The sequence below is a fragment of the Podarcis bocagei genome, assembly GCF_964188305.1.
Source record: "Podarcis bocagei genome assembly, chromosome: 2".
Classification (NCBI taxonomy): Eukaryota; Metazoa; Chordata; class Lepidosauria; order Squamata; family Lacertidae; genus Podarcis; species Podarcis bocagei.
Genome location: NC_138126.1, coordinates 65,019,073 through 65,036,395, shown reverse-complemented (window position 1 = coordinate 65,036,395; position 17,323 = coordinate 65,019,073). Strand labels below are relative to the sequence as shown.

General features: G+C 39.8%; 1 protein-coding gene across 8 annotated transcripts in view; it reads right to left on the bottom strand.

Annotated features, from left to right (window-relative positions):
- Positions 1-17,323, bottom strand: part of EBF1 (EBF transcription factor 1) — a 369,352-nt gene that overhangs the window by 68,509 nt on the left and 283,520 nt on the right. For all 8 annotated transcript variants that reach the window (XM_081184946.1, XM_081184950.1, XM_081184947.1 and 5 more), the window contains exon 10: positions 9,233-9,359. In XM_081184946.1, the coding sequence (XP_081041072.1) occupies positions 9,233-9,359 (127 nt within the window). The remainder of the gene's footprint in view (positions 1-9,232; positions 9,360-17,323) is intronic.

Here is a 17,323-nt window from a genome sequence, read left to right as displayed (position 1 = left end):
GTCATAGCACTGTGGAGACTTTGGGAGAGATTCAAGGGCTTCCACTATGGGGCTTTCCCCCACTCCTCCTCCCCAAGCTTAAATGCATTGGGCATAGCTTGATGTTAAATTCTTTCCTAGAGGTTGCATCCAACAAATCTGTCCCACTATCATGAGGCATAACAGAATTTCCCCTTCCCCTCCTCATCCCATACATCTCCCAGATCTGTTGCAAGTGTTCCCACTACCCTCCAGAGCTGATTGGGCACAGGAGTGCATGGGGAGAGGTGAGAGAGGGGAAATTTTGTTAGGCAAGCAGAAGTCCTTGTATTACAACACTGAATGGTATCTAAACTTCATTGGAATCCTTGTAATATTTATTTGGCTCTTTTAATGCCACTGCTATAGTACTTTGGCTTTAAGGGCTGATTAATTTAAAGCAGTGGTTCCCAAACTGTTTGGTCAGAAAACCTACTCCCCTCATAGGATCCCTTTCTGATAACCATATTTTCACCCTAAATTGGACTTGAAAATGAACTCTCACGTGCCAACTTGTGTTGCATTGATTTTACCATCTCCCATAGCTGTCAACTTTTCCCTTTTCTTGCGAGGAATCCTATTCGAAATAAGGGAATTTGCCTTAAGAAATGGGAAAAGTTGACAGCTATGCCATCTACTGATCACAGAAATGCTACCTTTTTTAAACTGGGAATCACTAATCTATGGTAATCATGATGAATACATCTTCTCTAAGCAGTATGCAAATTATTGTATTTGCAGGTCCAAATTAAAATAAACTTTCTAGAAAATCCTATTGAAATCCCAGAACAAACTTCAGAACTGGACAAGATTATTATTTTTTCATCATTTCACATGTTAAACCTTTGCTTGTACCACATGCTGTTCAGACCTCAAAATGCAGCATCAATACATGACTCACTTAAAACAACAAAGCTTGTTTCAGTGGAAATCCCTTGAGAATCAGGCCACGTTTTTAAAAAGTGGGTAACAATACACCAGCAGCTGTTGTAAAATAACAATAGAATATAAAATCCTAGTAAGGCCAATCAAACAGAGCAAAGTTTGGAAGCAAGGGTGTGAAAATGAGAGCATATGGGTAAGGATAAAGGAAAGGATTTGCAAGATAAATTTCAGTGACCCTGCGGGTTAATTTATTGTTGAAGCTGCAATGCAAAAAAAGGGGGGAGTTATTGGCTATGAAGGTCAGATAACTGGTTATGCCACATTAAATAGGTTAGAAGATCCAGGAGTCCATGGGATTGCATGAAAATTGCCAGAAAGCCATATAAAGTCTGGTTTACCCCTTTATCGTTAATACTCTCCTAATCCTTTAGTGCAAATTTATAGTTTAGAAATGGCAACACATCTTAAAGATTAAAGGTATGTGACAAACAGTTCATGTCCCTAAATAATCAAATCACATAGCTTAGACCGGGCTCTTATCAGCCTCCCCCCTCCCCCACCTTATGATTTCATAGGTAAAAAATACTTTATATCCCCTATTACATAAATGATGAATTGGACCATTGGTTATGGGCTGTTATTTGCTTGGCTGTAGTCAATATGTTTTCTTTGGACAGGGATTTCAAAGATTTATGTCTCTTCTGGATTTATCACTTATTCACTAAGAGCAGACAGGGAAAAGTCAAGATTATAAGGCCTTGGGCACATCTAGACTTTATAATATTGGGGAGGAGGACATTGTTGCTTTAAATAGTCTGAGCACCCTGTGATGCATAAGGCTTTGTTGGGCAACCAGGCGGTGCGGAGAGAAAAAGATCATATTTATTGGGAAGTGTAAAGTATGCAAAATAATATATTTCATTGACTATAAATTTTAATGTGACTGTAGCTGTAATTGCATTAATTCTGCAGACACGGTATTATGTACAGGTTTTAGCTCTACTGTACTACATTGTAAAAAGTTATATGAAATTAGTTACATCTATCTGCCTTCAGGTTTACTATGTTTGGGTTCCACATGATGACTGTTTGCCTACTTGGCTGTAGTGATTTCATATCTGTATTGTCCTTCATGCTTTCCGATGTTTCCATGAAACAGCTGAATGAGATCATCCTGGGTTTTGGAACTGGGCATTATCAATATGCTGATGACCCCATCTAGCAATATCTCTCCTTTGCATCAAATTCAAATGAGGTAGTAGACATGCTAAAGCAATATTTGGACTTGATTACATGATAGTCAAGAATCTGAAGCACCACCCCTACAAGATGTTGGGTAGGGCTTGGTGATGTTAGGTTTTCAACGCCGCAATGTATCACCAGCCAAACATCGTGATCTGGTGATACACTACAAAGTTGGAACAAGCTGCATTGGCCCCAGCCTGGGAGTTGAGGCACTTTCACCCTAGAGCATTGTGGGCAGGGATAACACAGCTTGTTTGCGCTGCTCAGCTGGAGGGTGGGAAGGCTCCCACTTCCCAAGTGAGTGAGCCCCGATATAAATGTTATTATAAGCAAACAAGCAAATTAACTGCAACACAAACCACCGAGAAGCCAACAGAAGATGCAGGGAATCATCATCATCATCATCATAATTTTTATATCCCACCCTCCCCGGCCAGAGCCAGGCTCAGGGCGGCTAACACCAGTAAAATTACAATAAAAACATAATGGGGGGGGACCAATTTAAAATACGGGTTAAAATACAATTTTAAATGCAGCCTCATTTTAATAGAAGCCCATGGATCAAAACCATAAGGGAAGAGAAACATAAGGGTCAGACTGAGTCCAAACCAAAGGCCAGGCTCTGCAAAAAGATGTCAAATTCCGCAGGGCCCTAGTCTCTTGTGACAGAGCATTCCACCAAGTCGGGGCCAGTACTGAAAAGGCCCTGGTCCTAGTTGAAACCAATCTAACCACCTTGTGACTTGGGACCTCCAAGGTGTTGTCATTTGTGGACCTTAAGGTCCTCTGCAGGGCATACCAGAAGAGGCAGTCCCGTAGGTATGTGATGGGTGGTAAGTGGTGACAATGACCTATCAGCACAGTGACACAGTCTGATCTGTAAGAGACTGAGGCTGCAATCCTATACTCACTTACTTGGGAGCAAACCTATTGTACTTATATAGGCCTTGCTTTTAAATAGATATATATAGGATTACATGTGAACAGAGAAGGAGGAAGAAAATCTCAGGAATGTTTGGGAACATTTAAGTAGCGTTTAGATCACAGTGTGTTGTTCTTTTCTCTTCGGCTTCTCTACTTGTATCACAAAGAGCAAAAATTCCCCAATTATTTTAAAAGTGGTTACATGCAACTGGAGTACATCATCTGATTAGCAGACTTTATGCTGTTAAGAGTCATTTGTTTGCCTTTAATCCTTGTTAGAACTTTGAAAATCGGCAGCAATCTTAGTTTTTAATGTGTAAATCTACGCAGTGTAATTTATTCTAATTGCTTCGCTTATGTTTATTTGATGCACAACAGGAGCAACAGAACAAAAGATAGAGAAGCCCTGAGAAGATGGAGAATTACCTCCTTGACTGCCATGGCCTCATCCTCTTATACCATTCAATAACAAAGAACATATAAAAGAATGTATTAAAAAACCTCCACCAAATATTTACTGACCTCTGACATAATGTATCCTGTTTCTTATCCTTGGGGATGAGAGTTTGAGACTTTTGTGTTCTATTTCCTAGTAAGAAATATTTCCCCTTGTTCCAGTGAAACTGACTCCTTGTCCCCAAACCAAACTGCTACTAAAGTTGTTATTAACTATTCAAGCCTGAATGAAGAAAAAGAAAGTGGGTGGCAGTAGCACATAGCACTGTGGAACAGAGGCGGTGAGTTGTTGGAAGGGGAATGAGAACACACCAGCATATCCAATCTGGTGCTCCTGTCAGGGTACTTGCATTGCACAGCTCTTTCTGCTGGTATGCAGCAGCAACTCTCATGCCAGCAGGTCAGGGAAGTCTGCAACCCCACGACACCATCCACTACTGGTGCGTGGGAGACTGTAGAGCTGATGAGGCTGCTTGCTACAGTTACTCCACTTAAACTAAGTTTCCATGATGCTCTCTGGTCAAACATTGGAATATGGATTAACCAAAGGAAGGAGCCAAGCGTTTTTGGTAGTTTGATACAAGACTAATGACAGCCAGTGTGTCTCTTATTACTACTTAATCTAATCAACAAGCAATGCTTTTACAGTGGTACCTCTGGTTACGAACTTAATTCATTCCAGAGGTTCATTCTTAACCTGAAACCGTTCTTAACCTGAGGTACCACTTTAGCTAATGGGGCCTCCCACTGCCGCCGTGCCCCCAGTGTGTGATTTCTGTTCTCATCCTGAGGTAAAGTTCTTAACCCGAGGTACTACTTCCGGGTTAGCGGAGTCTGTAACCTGAAGTGTTTGTAACCCGAGGTGTTTGTAACCCGAGGTACCACTGTACTACCTTTCCTTTTTTTAAAGAAGCCCAACATTTTTTTTTTATTGTACGTATTTGGATGATTAAGAAACCAGATATAGTTTCAAGAAAATGGGAAACTTTTTCATGAACAAAATTCAAAATGTCAAATTCAGTCCCGGGGGGAAATATTCACAGTGTGGACTAGAACACAGAGAACTCTTCACACCCACACCCAGGTGGCTTTTATCCAGAATGTAGTATTTTGGTATTTTGTAATTCCAATCAGTGAAAGGATTGGCTTCATGATCTTTTGAAAAGAGTGCAGGACTACGGAGATCAGAAGACGGATACGCAGAAACCTTTGCTCCACTCAGGATGCTATTTACAGAAGATAAGAAAGTGGCAGAAAACAAGCAACATTAAATTCTTTTTTGAGGTGGGGTACTGTTCTATTTTGAACAAATGAACACTCATGCAATGAATTTTTCTATATTCCACAGGAACTTGAAGTGTCTTGCTTAATATCTCCTCAGTATATTTTTGTTTTAGAATAGGATTGTCAATGTAACATAGAGTCATATTTTAATGCCAGAAGCTACTGAAAGAATATATCACATTTAAATGAGTATGTTAAGCTTCGTAAATCATATATTGTACAAGGTCTAGCAACCATGTACTGAGGGACTGCCAGGTAGTTTAGGATGACCCCAGCCCAGCATTGCAGTCTCTGGAGAGCAGCAAAAACTGGAGATTTGTACACCCAAAAATAAATTGATATGCATACCAATTTGGTCACATGTTGTGCAGGCTTATACCAGGTGCCTAGATCAATCCTAATTTGCTGAATGGAATTTGAAAGCTGACACAGGTAGGAGGTGATTCATGCTATTTTAAAAAATCTCCAACAGTTGGAAATATTTTAAAGAATTTTAAAATATAATTGAATTGAATAATTGCATTTTTAAGCTCTTTAGAGTTTAAATAAAAGGGTGGGATATTTAAATGCATATATACATACTTAGGTATGCATTCACTGGAGGTTTCAGACAAACCCAAAATTAAGCCAAATAAATGCATTTGATTGGAAGTCAGCTCTGCTGACAGAAAACATTTTTGGCCAATGACATTAGCCCTATTCCTAGTCATCCCTAGATGGGACTGTCTCACACCCAGTCATTCAGATTCCAAGACACACCATCTTGCATTTCCTTCAGTAAAGACAGCCTGACATAGGCATTTCTGTCAGCTCTAGTTGAAAACAGTTTTACTTCTCTTCAGCGACTTTTGTGACAGTCAAAATCCATGCAGAAAAGCAATTCCTGTCAGGAGGTTTCATGAGTCTGTTTGTAACATAAACATCCTTCTGAAGTGCTTCCAAGGAAGGTGTGTGTGTGTGTGTGTGTGTGTGTGTGTGTGTGTGTGTGTGTGTGTTCTATCACACTGTAAACCTCACGGGGAATTTAATGTAAAAAAAAAGAGACTAACATTACATTTTATACAATTATGTGAATTTTAAATACATTGTTGCTTTGTGCTAAGGCTGGCCCCTTTTAAGAGTTCACTGAAAAACAGGCACTGCTGAACACTGAAAGTATCCGAGTTCTTTTTTTCTATATTTAAATATATTTAACATCCAAATGTGAATTGTTTTGCTTTGCAAGAGACTGTGTGTGAAATGAAAGAGGTGGGGTGGGTGGGATCAAGGAACTGTTTCCCTCTCTTAATGAAGCTCAGAACTTACAAAAAAGAATTATTATTTTTAAGACATAACATTTCTCCTTGCATCGAGGATCTTGCTTCATAGATGCAACATGCAATTCACAGATCAAATTTCTAAGTTGTTGGCAGTTAAATGAAGGGGAGGGGGGAAATAACTTAAAATTAATGGGCCACTAGGCTTTTTTTCCCTGAGAATTTAAGCACTTAACAGTTAAAAAAAAAGTTTACAGCCAGGTGGCTTGAGGGGATATTTTGTTGAACACTGATTAAAAATAATTTCTTCTAAATGAGACCTAACCACAAAATGGGGCCATTAATGGATAGGGCATTTTCACCAGAAAGGAAAGTACGCCTGAATGGCTTTTACGCTGCCCACAACCCCCAATTCTCTTTCCTCTTTTCTTTCCTCCTCTGTCCTCTTTTCTCATTCTCAATCTCAGGGTAAATAAACACCAAGTGATGCCTCACTGTTTTCAGCCAAAAACAGAGGCCAAACTCCTCTGAGAAAACATTTGGCCTCTGTGGTTTTGTAAAACGTTCCAGAACACTGAATTCACCGACAAACACTGTGGAAAAACTCCCACCGACTGGAACGCTGCTGTGGAATGTTGCAGGATCAGAACTTCCAATTGGTCCATTTCCTGTAGGCCCATAATGAGACTTGTTAAAAAAAAAAAAGTGGGGGGGGGGTAAACTATGTGGGAGTTAAAAGAAGTTCTCATGGGAAAAATGAATGGCAAGAAATTCTCGCTTTAAAAGAAACAGCTAATCTGCTAGTTTGATTATTCTTCAAAATTTACAATGAACTAATAATCCTAATTAAAACCACTTGGCCTAGTTCTGTAAAGCATCATGGCTTTTTCTATGCTTCGTTTGTACACACCACAGTCTATTATTTCTCCCCCCTTCTACTGATCACTAACAAAGTGCTGACTTTGTCAGGGCAGCTGAGCTAATTTTGTGAACTCAGTGTGAAACCATAGCTAAACAAAATTGTAGTAATTTTCCTTAATTTGTAATAGTGATTGGAGTGCAAACGAAATTTTCCTCTTGGGTCAATCCTATAATTTTCAATTAACTTAAACTATTCAGCAGGTTTGCTCCAATTCTGCATTTTGTTTAAAGGGCTGGGAGGCATTTCTGAAGGTGAGACCGATAGGTGTATAAATGTATAACTCCCCCTCCCTTTTAATTTTTTGTACCCAAACAGTCATCTGCTTGTGGATTCTTAAGTCCTCCAGACTGCACTAAGTTCCTTCTTTGTTGTGTATAAAATGGAGTACATTGTGCAAAGAAAACAAAAAGCACCACCACCACCCCATTTATTTATTTTTTGAAGTGGATTCTAAAAAGACAATAGGCACACAACCCTGCAAAAGTTAGCCCTTGCAATAAATGGATACAGGCAGCCAAGTATGCGGACAGCTGAAATACAAGTCCTGAGAGACAAGAGAGTTTCAACTGCAGGCCAGCGTCTAACCTGGGAAGCCCATTTAAAAGGGATTTTGAACAAAGACAGTGCTAGGTAGCAAGAAGTCGAGGCCATAGCGGTATAGAAGGAAAACGAAGGCTGATATCCAAAGGTACCTGGAGCAGGGCCAGGGAGCCACAAGCAAAGCCCTGATATTGCCCAGCCATAGGCTCATGTCTGACCCAAATGCATTTCTAGCCTGGCGAGCTATAACGTGATGCCTAAGAGATGGGAGTTAAGGATTACCATCTTCAAGCATTGCTGCTTTACAAGCTGCACTCAATCCATTGTGTTTAGGTCAGAGAGCTGTATGAACTCCACTAGGAGTGCTTTAAGGTTACCAGTAGCATGTCTTAGTAGACTACACTGCTTGTACAAATGGCCAATGGTGGTAAACACAGTGGGTTGTTCCCAAAACACAGGTGGCACTGTGCTCTAAACCACTGTGCCTCTTGGGCTTGCCGATTGGAAGGTCGGCGGTTCGAATCCCCGCAATGGAGTGAGCTCCCGTTGTTCTGTCCCAGCTCCTGCCAACCTAGCAGTTCAGCAGCACACCAGTGCAAATAGATAAATAGGTACTGCTGTGGGGGGAAGGAAAACAGTGTTTCCATGCACTCTGGTTTCCATCATGGTGTTCCGTTGCACCAGAACTGGTTTCGTCATGCTGGCCACATAACCCGGAAAGCTGTCTGCGGACAAACACCAGCTCCCGTGGCCTAAAAGCAAGATGAGCGCTGCAACCCCATAGTCGCCTTTGACTGCACTTGACCATCCAGCGGTCCTTTACCTTTACCTTTTTACATGCCAAGTTTATGATCAAGGTGTCTCCCCTGCCAGGTAAGTATATTACATGCCAAGTTTAAAGGGTATGCATTGTATTTCATATTTCTATTATATGGAACAAGCTTTCTCACCATACTTTCCCTTCTTCTCAGTCTATGTAAATGCACACCTGTGAAGCAGAGGCTTTTGTCTACAGAACAACTCAAATACATCAACGTCACCTAAGAAGTGGCCAACCAGAGGCCTGTGGGAAATCCCCAAGTACAAGAGCAACTGGTAGCATTACTCCTTCTGATCATGGAGTCAGAGCACAGCCATCATGGCTAGTAGCCCTTGATAGCCTTGTCCTCCATGAATTTGTCTAATCCTCTTTTTAAAGTCATCCATGTTTGTGGCTGTCACTGACAGCGGTGGGAGCAATTTCCACATTTAACCATGTGCTGTGTGAAGAAGTACTGTTCTGTTCTGAGTCTTCCAACATTCAGCTTCGTTCGATGTCTCTGAGTTTTAGCGCTAGGAGACTGGAAGAAAAACTTTTCCCTAGCCCCTTTTCTGCGTGCCATGCTCAGATTCATAAACTTCTATCACGTCACCTTTTAACCACCTTTTCTCTGAACTAAAAAGTTCAAAACATTGAAACCTTTCCTCACAGGGGAGCTGCTCCATCTCCTTAAACATTTTGGATGCCGTTTTCTGAATCTTTTCCAACTCCACAATACCCTTTTAAAGTGAGGCAACCAGAGCTGTACGCTGCATTCCAAATGTGATTGCACCAAAGCCTATTGCAGTAACATTCAGTCTAAAAGCAGCAATGTCAGCAAAGATGGAAGAAACACATCTTTTCCCATTCTGTTATGAACAGTCAAAATTAAAGCAGCCTTACCTGTGTAGATGAATCTTCCAGGTGTGCCCTTACAGAACTGCTTGGACTTGTAGGACAATGTAACTTCTACCACACCTGGGATGTGTCGGGGTGGTGTCTGAACTCTGATTGCATGAGGCGTAATAAGCTAGGAGGAAAAAATAAGCAAGGAGGAAATCAGTGAGATGCAAAATAGTTCTTTAATAACACATTCTTCTCAGATCACATAAACAAAGGTTTGGAACGTGTAATTAACCTGTCAGTGTTTGAATGCGTTTTTGAAGTAACCAGTATAAAAGCCAATGACAACAATATTTGCAAATGTTCATCTTCCCAGTTGTAATAATATTAGCTCTGTTTTCATACATGGCAGGCATTTGCTTCTGGGTATGAAAATTGTTTGTGACACATTGCAACATTTGAATGCAGTCAACTTGCAGTTTCTATATATCCATGCATCTCAAGGAAAATAATAATAATTCAGGGCCTAGGATATGCTGGCTTCTATAGCATATTATTGAAATTTAACAGAAAATTCCCAAGTTCTAAAATGTAGTATGTACCTCATATGACAAGAGAATAATCCAGTCAAAGTAAATTTCATTTGTGCCTCACTGACATATATCTATGCAAGAGTGAGGGTGCAGACATGGGGATTGTTATGTTAGTTTTCCTAATTACAATGCTAGTGTTTATATCCTGGATTCTAACATATTTTTTTATACAGTGTTACCTGTTGTGTTATGGGAATGTGGCTTTTTGATCGATATACCTCCATGCCAAGCTAAATTTTAAATGTTGAGAAAGAACTGTATGCTGGAATAACACTCCAAATTTCATCATGCCAAATTACAATGCAGAACTCCCATTATTTTCCAGGTAAACAGGGCTGCAAGCATATTTTTTTCTGAAAGCAAAAAGCATGCAGATGAGCACTAAATTTCTGCTAGATTCCACTAGTTTTCCAGAAGTGACTTTTACATTGTGCTGTGATCTAAACCACTGAGCTTCTTAGGCTTGCTGATCAGAAGGTTGACAGTTTGAATCCGTGTTGGTGAGCTCCTGTTTGAACAGGGTGAGCTCCTGTTGCTCTGTCCCAGCTCCTGCCAACCTAGCAGTTCGAAAGCACACCTGTGCAAGTAGATAAATAGGTACCGCTTCGGTGGGAACATAAATGGCATTTCCATGCGCTCTGGTTTCCGTCACGGTGTTCTGTTGCACCAGAAGTGGTTTAGTTATGCTGGCCACATGACCCAGAAAGCTGTCTGTGGACAAACGCCAGCTCCCTTGACCTGAAAGCAAGATGAGTGCTACAACCCCACAGTCACCTTTGACTGGACTTACCGTCCAGGGTTCATTTACCTTCATTCATATATATATATGACTCTTCCACTCATTCATCTCTTGTGTAAATTGCATGCATAATAAAAACACAGCACAGGGAAAAATGAAATGAAGACAGAAGAAACTTAAATAAAAAGAGGAAGGTTTCAAAGAGGGTTTGGCCATGGAGAGAGGTATTGGCTGAGTGGCAAAGCAAAGGCTTTGTATACAGAGGATCCTAGGTTCAATCCCTGGCATCCTGAGCTATAGTACATCAGGCCTGGCAGTCCACTGAGGAGTCACTGTTCATCAGATATGGAAGCCGGTGGACCAGTGGTCTGACTCATTATAAGATAGCATCATCTCTGCCCAAATTCATTCTCATTTTACAGTGTGGCATATACAGTGGTACCTCAGGTTAAGTACTTAATTCGTTCCGGAGGTCCGTTCTTAACCTGAAACTGTTCTTAACCTGAAGCATCACTTCAGTTAATGGGGCCTCCTGCTGCTGCCGTGCCACCGGAGCACAATTTCTGTTCTCATCCTGAAGCAAAGTTCTTAACCCGAGGTACTATTTCTGGGTTAGAGGAGTCTGTAACCTGAAGCGTATGTAACCTGAGGTACCGTAACAACAGCAGCAGTTGGTGGGGTGGCAAAAAGGCAGCACAGAATTGTGCTCCTGATTTCCTAGGGAGAATCGTTGCCGCTTCCCAAAGGGAACAGAGGTGAAGCATGGGAAGCTCAGCCTAGTGTAGGTGCAGTGATAGGCACCACGGATTGGCTCTGCCACCGCACCTCCACCAAGCTGAGCTCTCTGCACATTGCCATTCTCTCTTGTATGCAGCAGCAAAGCTCACTGTTTGGAAGCCAGAGGCACCACACCACACTGCCTGTGTTGCCCCACCAATCACTGCTGCATAACATCATAATGCCAGGGCGGGATGATGACGGATGGGAAAGCAGAGTGGTGAGAGGACACAGAGGAAGAGCTGTGTTGTTACTGACAGCTTCATCTCGTAATCAGAGGGGAATGGTTTTACTGGCCCTCTCCAATCCCAGTGCTTTGAGGGAGGGAACAGCTTTGCAACAGCCAAACTCTAAGCACCAGGATGAAGAGTTCCTTTATGACTGACAGCTTTAAACTGTAATCATAGAGAATGATTTCGCCCAGGAAAACAAATCTTTCAGTTCTTCCCACTCCAAAATCAAATTTAAAGGTTCCCAGAACAAAAACACCTGGGCTTATTTGTCTGCCATTCTTACCCAGAAGCAACTCTCTCCTGTCTGCAATTTTCAGACCAATTGCCCATAAAACACCAGGGAAGATGAAGTGATTCCTTTTTTACCCACTCCCAACTGTAATGGCTGCCTTTGCAGGAAAAAAAAAGTACAGCTATCCTTTTGCATTTTTGCATGATTCTTGCCCTCAGAAGGAGTGACCTTGCCTGCAAATGTCTTCCAATTGTAGCCCCCCCTTTTTTAAAGTGAGACATTATTCCTTTTTGGAAAGAAAACAAGCAGACTTGGACCCCTGAGCTGAACTGGGCAGCCTTCAAATTGGTTCCAGCCAAATCAGGCTGTTTTATGAAGCACTTGGGGGGGGGGGCGTTCAAATGAAATCTTGTGATTGGTGAAACCCCCTGGTGTGTGTGTGTGTAAATAAGTATATGTGTGTATATGCGTCTGTATGTGTGTAAATTAATATCTCTGCAGCTTCCATATGTCTGTCCCCAATTTAATTCTCTTTCAACATCATTTCATCCATTTCCCAATAAAAACATGTTGGTTCCCATGAAGAAACTGACATATTTATGGTACATTGTTGCATAGTGTTAAGGTTGAAAAGAGTTCAGCAGATTTGCTGGAAGGTTCTTTACGATCACACTCCCTCATTCTCTTTTAAGTAAATATGTTAAACAAAAACTATAGTTTTAAAAGCACAATTAAATATAGATTATTGTCCAGTCATTCTGGGCACAAACTTTCTATCAAACTGTTGACATTTAGTTCATTTTGCACTGGAGGTTACAGAAAGGGGTAAATCTGAAAACCGCTCCTCCCCCCCCCAAACTTCCTGTGTTGAAATTTTGAATGGATTCTTATAAATCATATACACTTCCCCCCAGCTTCAGGAATGCATGTGTAGGAGTAGCCACTAATGATACAGGTGTATCAATAGGCTAAGTCACAGCCCAGAGATTTAAACTGCTATAGGAACCCCCAAAACCTGAGACATAACCCCTAGGTACTAATTCTCTCTTTTTTTAAAGTCACAACTCCTTAAGCACTTAAGTTTGTGCTGCATTCTTTCACTGTATCAAATGTGATGCAATGGAACATTTATCTGCTCTAAGCAGCCTACCACTATTTTGTCAACATTCAAACATTTCCCAGTAACCGCTATAGTTTTTCTGTACACACTAACATAACTGCAGTTGCCTGCTGCTAGACTATCTTTCCTCCCATTACAGGACCATTTACTACTAACTGCAAATCCAGCACAGAGAAAAAAGGCAGGTGAAGTCAACATCTGGCACTTACTCCAGGTAGACTAATTCTTTTTATTTATTTTTTAAAGGTGTGGTGTTTAATATATGCATTCCATTCTGTAAAGTTGTGAGCAACTACGAGGACTTAGTCAAAAAAGCAGAATATAAATCTAGTTAAGAAAATAAAGTGAGTTACTTAGACATAAAAGAAATGAGAATGTGGAATGAGGTTCGAATCAAGTACAACAGCACCTCTCCCTTCTGGGGTTTTTAAGTAAGCTTAAAACTTTTTAAGTTGTTATGCTTGTCATCTGTTTCATATAAATTCTCTTAAATCAGTTGGAACATGAACCGTATTACAAGTTGAACTACAGGGCTTAAGAATAGCAAGACGTATGTTGCTGCTATCATTTTAAGATCCCAAAGTATATTTGTCATTGCATCAGTAACAAGTTTGTAATCTACTCCAATTATTTTTATATTGCAGACTGTAACTGCATCCTATGGTGTTGGTGATATTGAGATGTATTTTTTAAAAAATGTTGTTAGTTCTAGATAATTTGTCTTGAATAACAAAAGTATTGACAGCTTGTTAGAAATTCATTTGAGTTACTGTGCAAAAGTGAAATGTACCAAGAGCCTCATTGTTCTGTTGGTTGAAATTAGTGTCCTTAACATCCACACCAGCAGTGTGCTGTGCAATACGTGTAATGCAGAGAAGCACAGCAATTGCCCCACAGTTATTAAATTCCTTTCCTGGAGTCTTGCCAAATACTAACGGAGCCTCTTTCAGACACACTATGAGACCTCTTCATTTTGGCTGGCTTTTGGCTTCAAGATTTAAGCTCTCAATTGGGCTGAGGCTTTATGTCTTATTTGGCTTGACATTATCAGGATTTTTCTGTGTACTTTTATTATTTTAACCGTTCCCTATTTCTGTGGATGGGGAAGGCTTGTGCTTTAAATATAATCCATAAATAAAAGAATGAATGCATGAACATAAGTAATTTCAGCAGCTGGAACCATGAGGAAGAAGAAATTTATCAACATAATGAAAAAAGACATGTACTTTCAAAGCACATGGTTATGTCTTCTGCTTTTAGTTCTGCAGAACAATTAGCACAGGTCTTAATGTTTAAACGCAAAACAGATTAAGGATTTTACCTTTTCGTGACATTTGTAAGCAGCCATATGCCTATCTCCCTTTTCATTCTTCTTCTTATTATTATTAACATTTATATCCCACTTTTCTTCCACTGAAAAGGAAGTCTCCCATCAAGGCATGGATAAAACCCAGATTTGTTTCACTTTAGCAAGACTACTGACTGCATTATGTTTCATCAGACCATGCCCTGGAACCACTTCTTACAATTCCCCAAATTTCTGAAACCCCAAAATATGTGAGAGGCAGCACAACGGCACTAATGTCAGAAGTACCCAAATTCAAAGATCGCTTTATCACTGACGATTTTTGTGGTCTTAGACCCTAATCTGCAACATGAGAAGAACTAGAGGCCTACAGCAAATGTTTAGACTGTCCATTTCCAACATATACAATTCTTCCATTCCAGCTACCTAATCAGTACCCTAATGGAGAATGTCTCTGTGGGCTACTTTGGATATAATTATTTTGGCTTCAAAAACTTTATGCATCCTCTCAATTTCACTAGGATCTCTCTCCCCAACAACAAGACTTTTACCCCGTCTTGCCCACTTCAAAAGTGCTAAAACGAGCTAATAATATCAAAAATAGTTTTAAAACAAATCACTAAAATAAATGTATATAGCTAACAAAAATTAAACAGAGAAAGGGTGACAGATAAAAAAAGAAGCTATGCTTTCGTGCTCTTAAGCATAAAGGGATAGTGTCCCTGCAGTCCTCATCTTACAAGAGAGAGTCAACATTTTCTGAGGTTTAATCAAGGCTGCCAAATAATCTGGTCTTGGGACTGAAATTATTTGCTTGTTTATGCCATTGTATATACAATTGCTGTTTATGTATGAACAACATAATTCAAGTGAATAACCTGTTCCTCTTTCTTTTTTTAAAAAAAAGTCAAAGAATTTTAAAAATAATTTTCATTATGGCAGTTGAAGATTAATTGAAAGCCCGGCCTGAAGTATCTGTATTTCTGCACACAATTAATATGACAAATTATGTTCCGATGTACTTCCCTGAGTGAGAAAGGCTGTAATTATGTTATGAGAGCCTATAACTGAAATGTATGTTTAAATAATAAATACGTGTTTCCAAAATCATTTTAAATCTACATATTTAACATGCATCTCAATCCTCAAAGTGCTGTGCTAGCAAAAGTCCTATTTTCTTCAATGGCACATACACCAGTGCAGAGTCTCAATAAATGGCTTGATAATCAGTTTCCATTTCATGCCTATAAATACTGCAATTACAAAGCTTGAATACATGCAAAATACATTAAAATTACAATATTTGCACTGCAAATTGCTTATGGTGTGTGCCTTACAGCAGCAAGACTATTTCACAATGAACACTTGAGAGCTCATGTCCTTTGTTTCTCAAATGCACATGTAAAATATTAATTTAGATCTAAAGGGGGAGGTCTAAATAAAGGTGCTTTTAAAATTTATCCCCTGCAGTTAACTGTATTGGATCAATTCATTTTGGAGTGTAATGTAAACTGGATGAAACTGATTCTTAGCCCTTAAAAATGTTGTACCCCAATGCCAATATTTTCAATAGAGTTAGAAATATGGAAGGGAAGTATAAAAGAAATTAATCTTTTAAATGAAAGTTCCATACCTCTGAAGAAAGAAACAGATTACTTGTTTTGTTTGTGGCGGGAGCTCCCTGAATGACCACATTTAAAGGAAAAGATGCAGTATGGTTCAATTTTGCACAGGGGACAAGGTACCTAAGATGGGGCTCACATTGAAATATGTGCATTCCACGCCTCACAGTACAGCAATGGCACCTTGGGAGAATCTTGTTTATTTAAGCATCATGGTGTAGCATCTCTTGCAGCCAATGGCACAGCTGCCAGTGCCTTATTGGTCAACCAAAATTCCGTGAAGAAAATAAAGATGAAGTTCATATCTTTATTGGTACCTACTGTAAAATGATCCCTCATACTTTTCAAGAACCGAAGACCAAACTGTAAAACTGCTGTGGCAACCATAAAAATCAAAGAAATGTTGTCTTCTTGGCTAGACCTTATGTAACATATGATCAAATGCTTATTCATTTGAGAGCCGGCTCAAACATACAGGCACTCACATGTTGCAATCACCACTTGGAATGATACAACTTCAGAATGGGACATATGAATATAAGAGGCCTTATATACTGAGCTGCATCATTGGTTCATCTAGCCCAATGCTATCTACTGTGACTGGATATGGCACCCAATGTCTTAAGCATAAATCATTCCCTGCACTAATACCTGAGACACTTCAACAGCAGATTCTGGGGAATTAGCCTAGGATGCGTTTCATGCAAAGGATATGCTCTACCACAGAGGTATGGCTTCTCCCCTAAGTGCATGTCATACATTTCATTGTGATTTTATATATGCTGGAAGCCACCCAGAATGACTGGGGAAACCCAGCCAGATGGACAAGGTTTAAATAATAAAGTTGGTTTTGTTGTTGTTGTTGTTGTTAAACCTTCTTCTCATCTTGGCATAGTTTCCCCGTTCACATTGAATTCTCCGTTCACATTGAATTCTCCTTTGTCACAGCAAATGGGTGAATCCATCAATTACACTTTCAATTTCTTACTTTTCCAATCTTAAATCCAGTACTCCACACTCCACATTTCCACATCATTTTGCAATATATATATATTTTTAAAAATGCATCATGAACATTCCTCAACATTTTTGTGAATTTCTCCTAATATTCACATTTGTGTGCAGTTTTGCAACAGATACACATTTCAGCAAAGGAATGTCCCTCCAAATAATGCATTTTTGTTATGTTATCTTAACTGACAAATGCATTTTAATGCACACTCTACCCCAATGTATACACTTTTTATACATCACTTGGCTGAAGAACTGCATTGCAAAATTCAAAGAAGTGCAAATTTTGGAAGATGGTTGGTTTGATTCTCAGATTGTTGTTGTTTTTTAAAAAAAATGCTAATTAGTTACGTTCTCCTTTAAATCCAAACTGAATCTTCCTCATTCCTAGAACAGCTTCACTACACTCTCCTGCCATTTGAAGTCTCAATGTGTGTGTGTGCTGGGGATGTTCTTCTAATAATTTGTTGGCACATGAAGATCTCCCACATCAGAGATGATTGCAGATTGACAGTAAG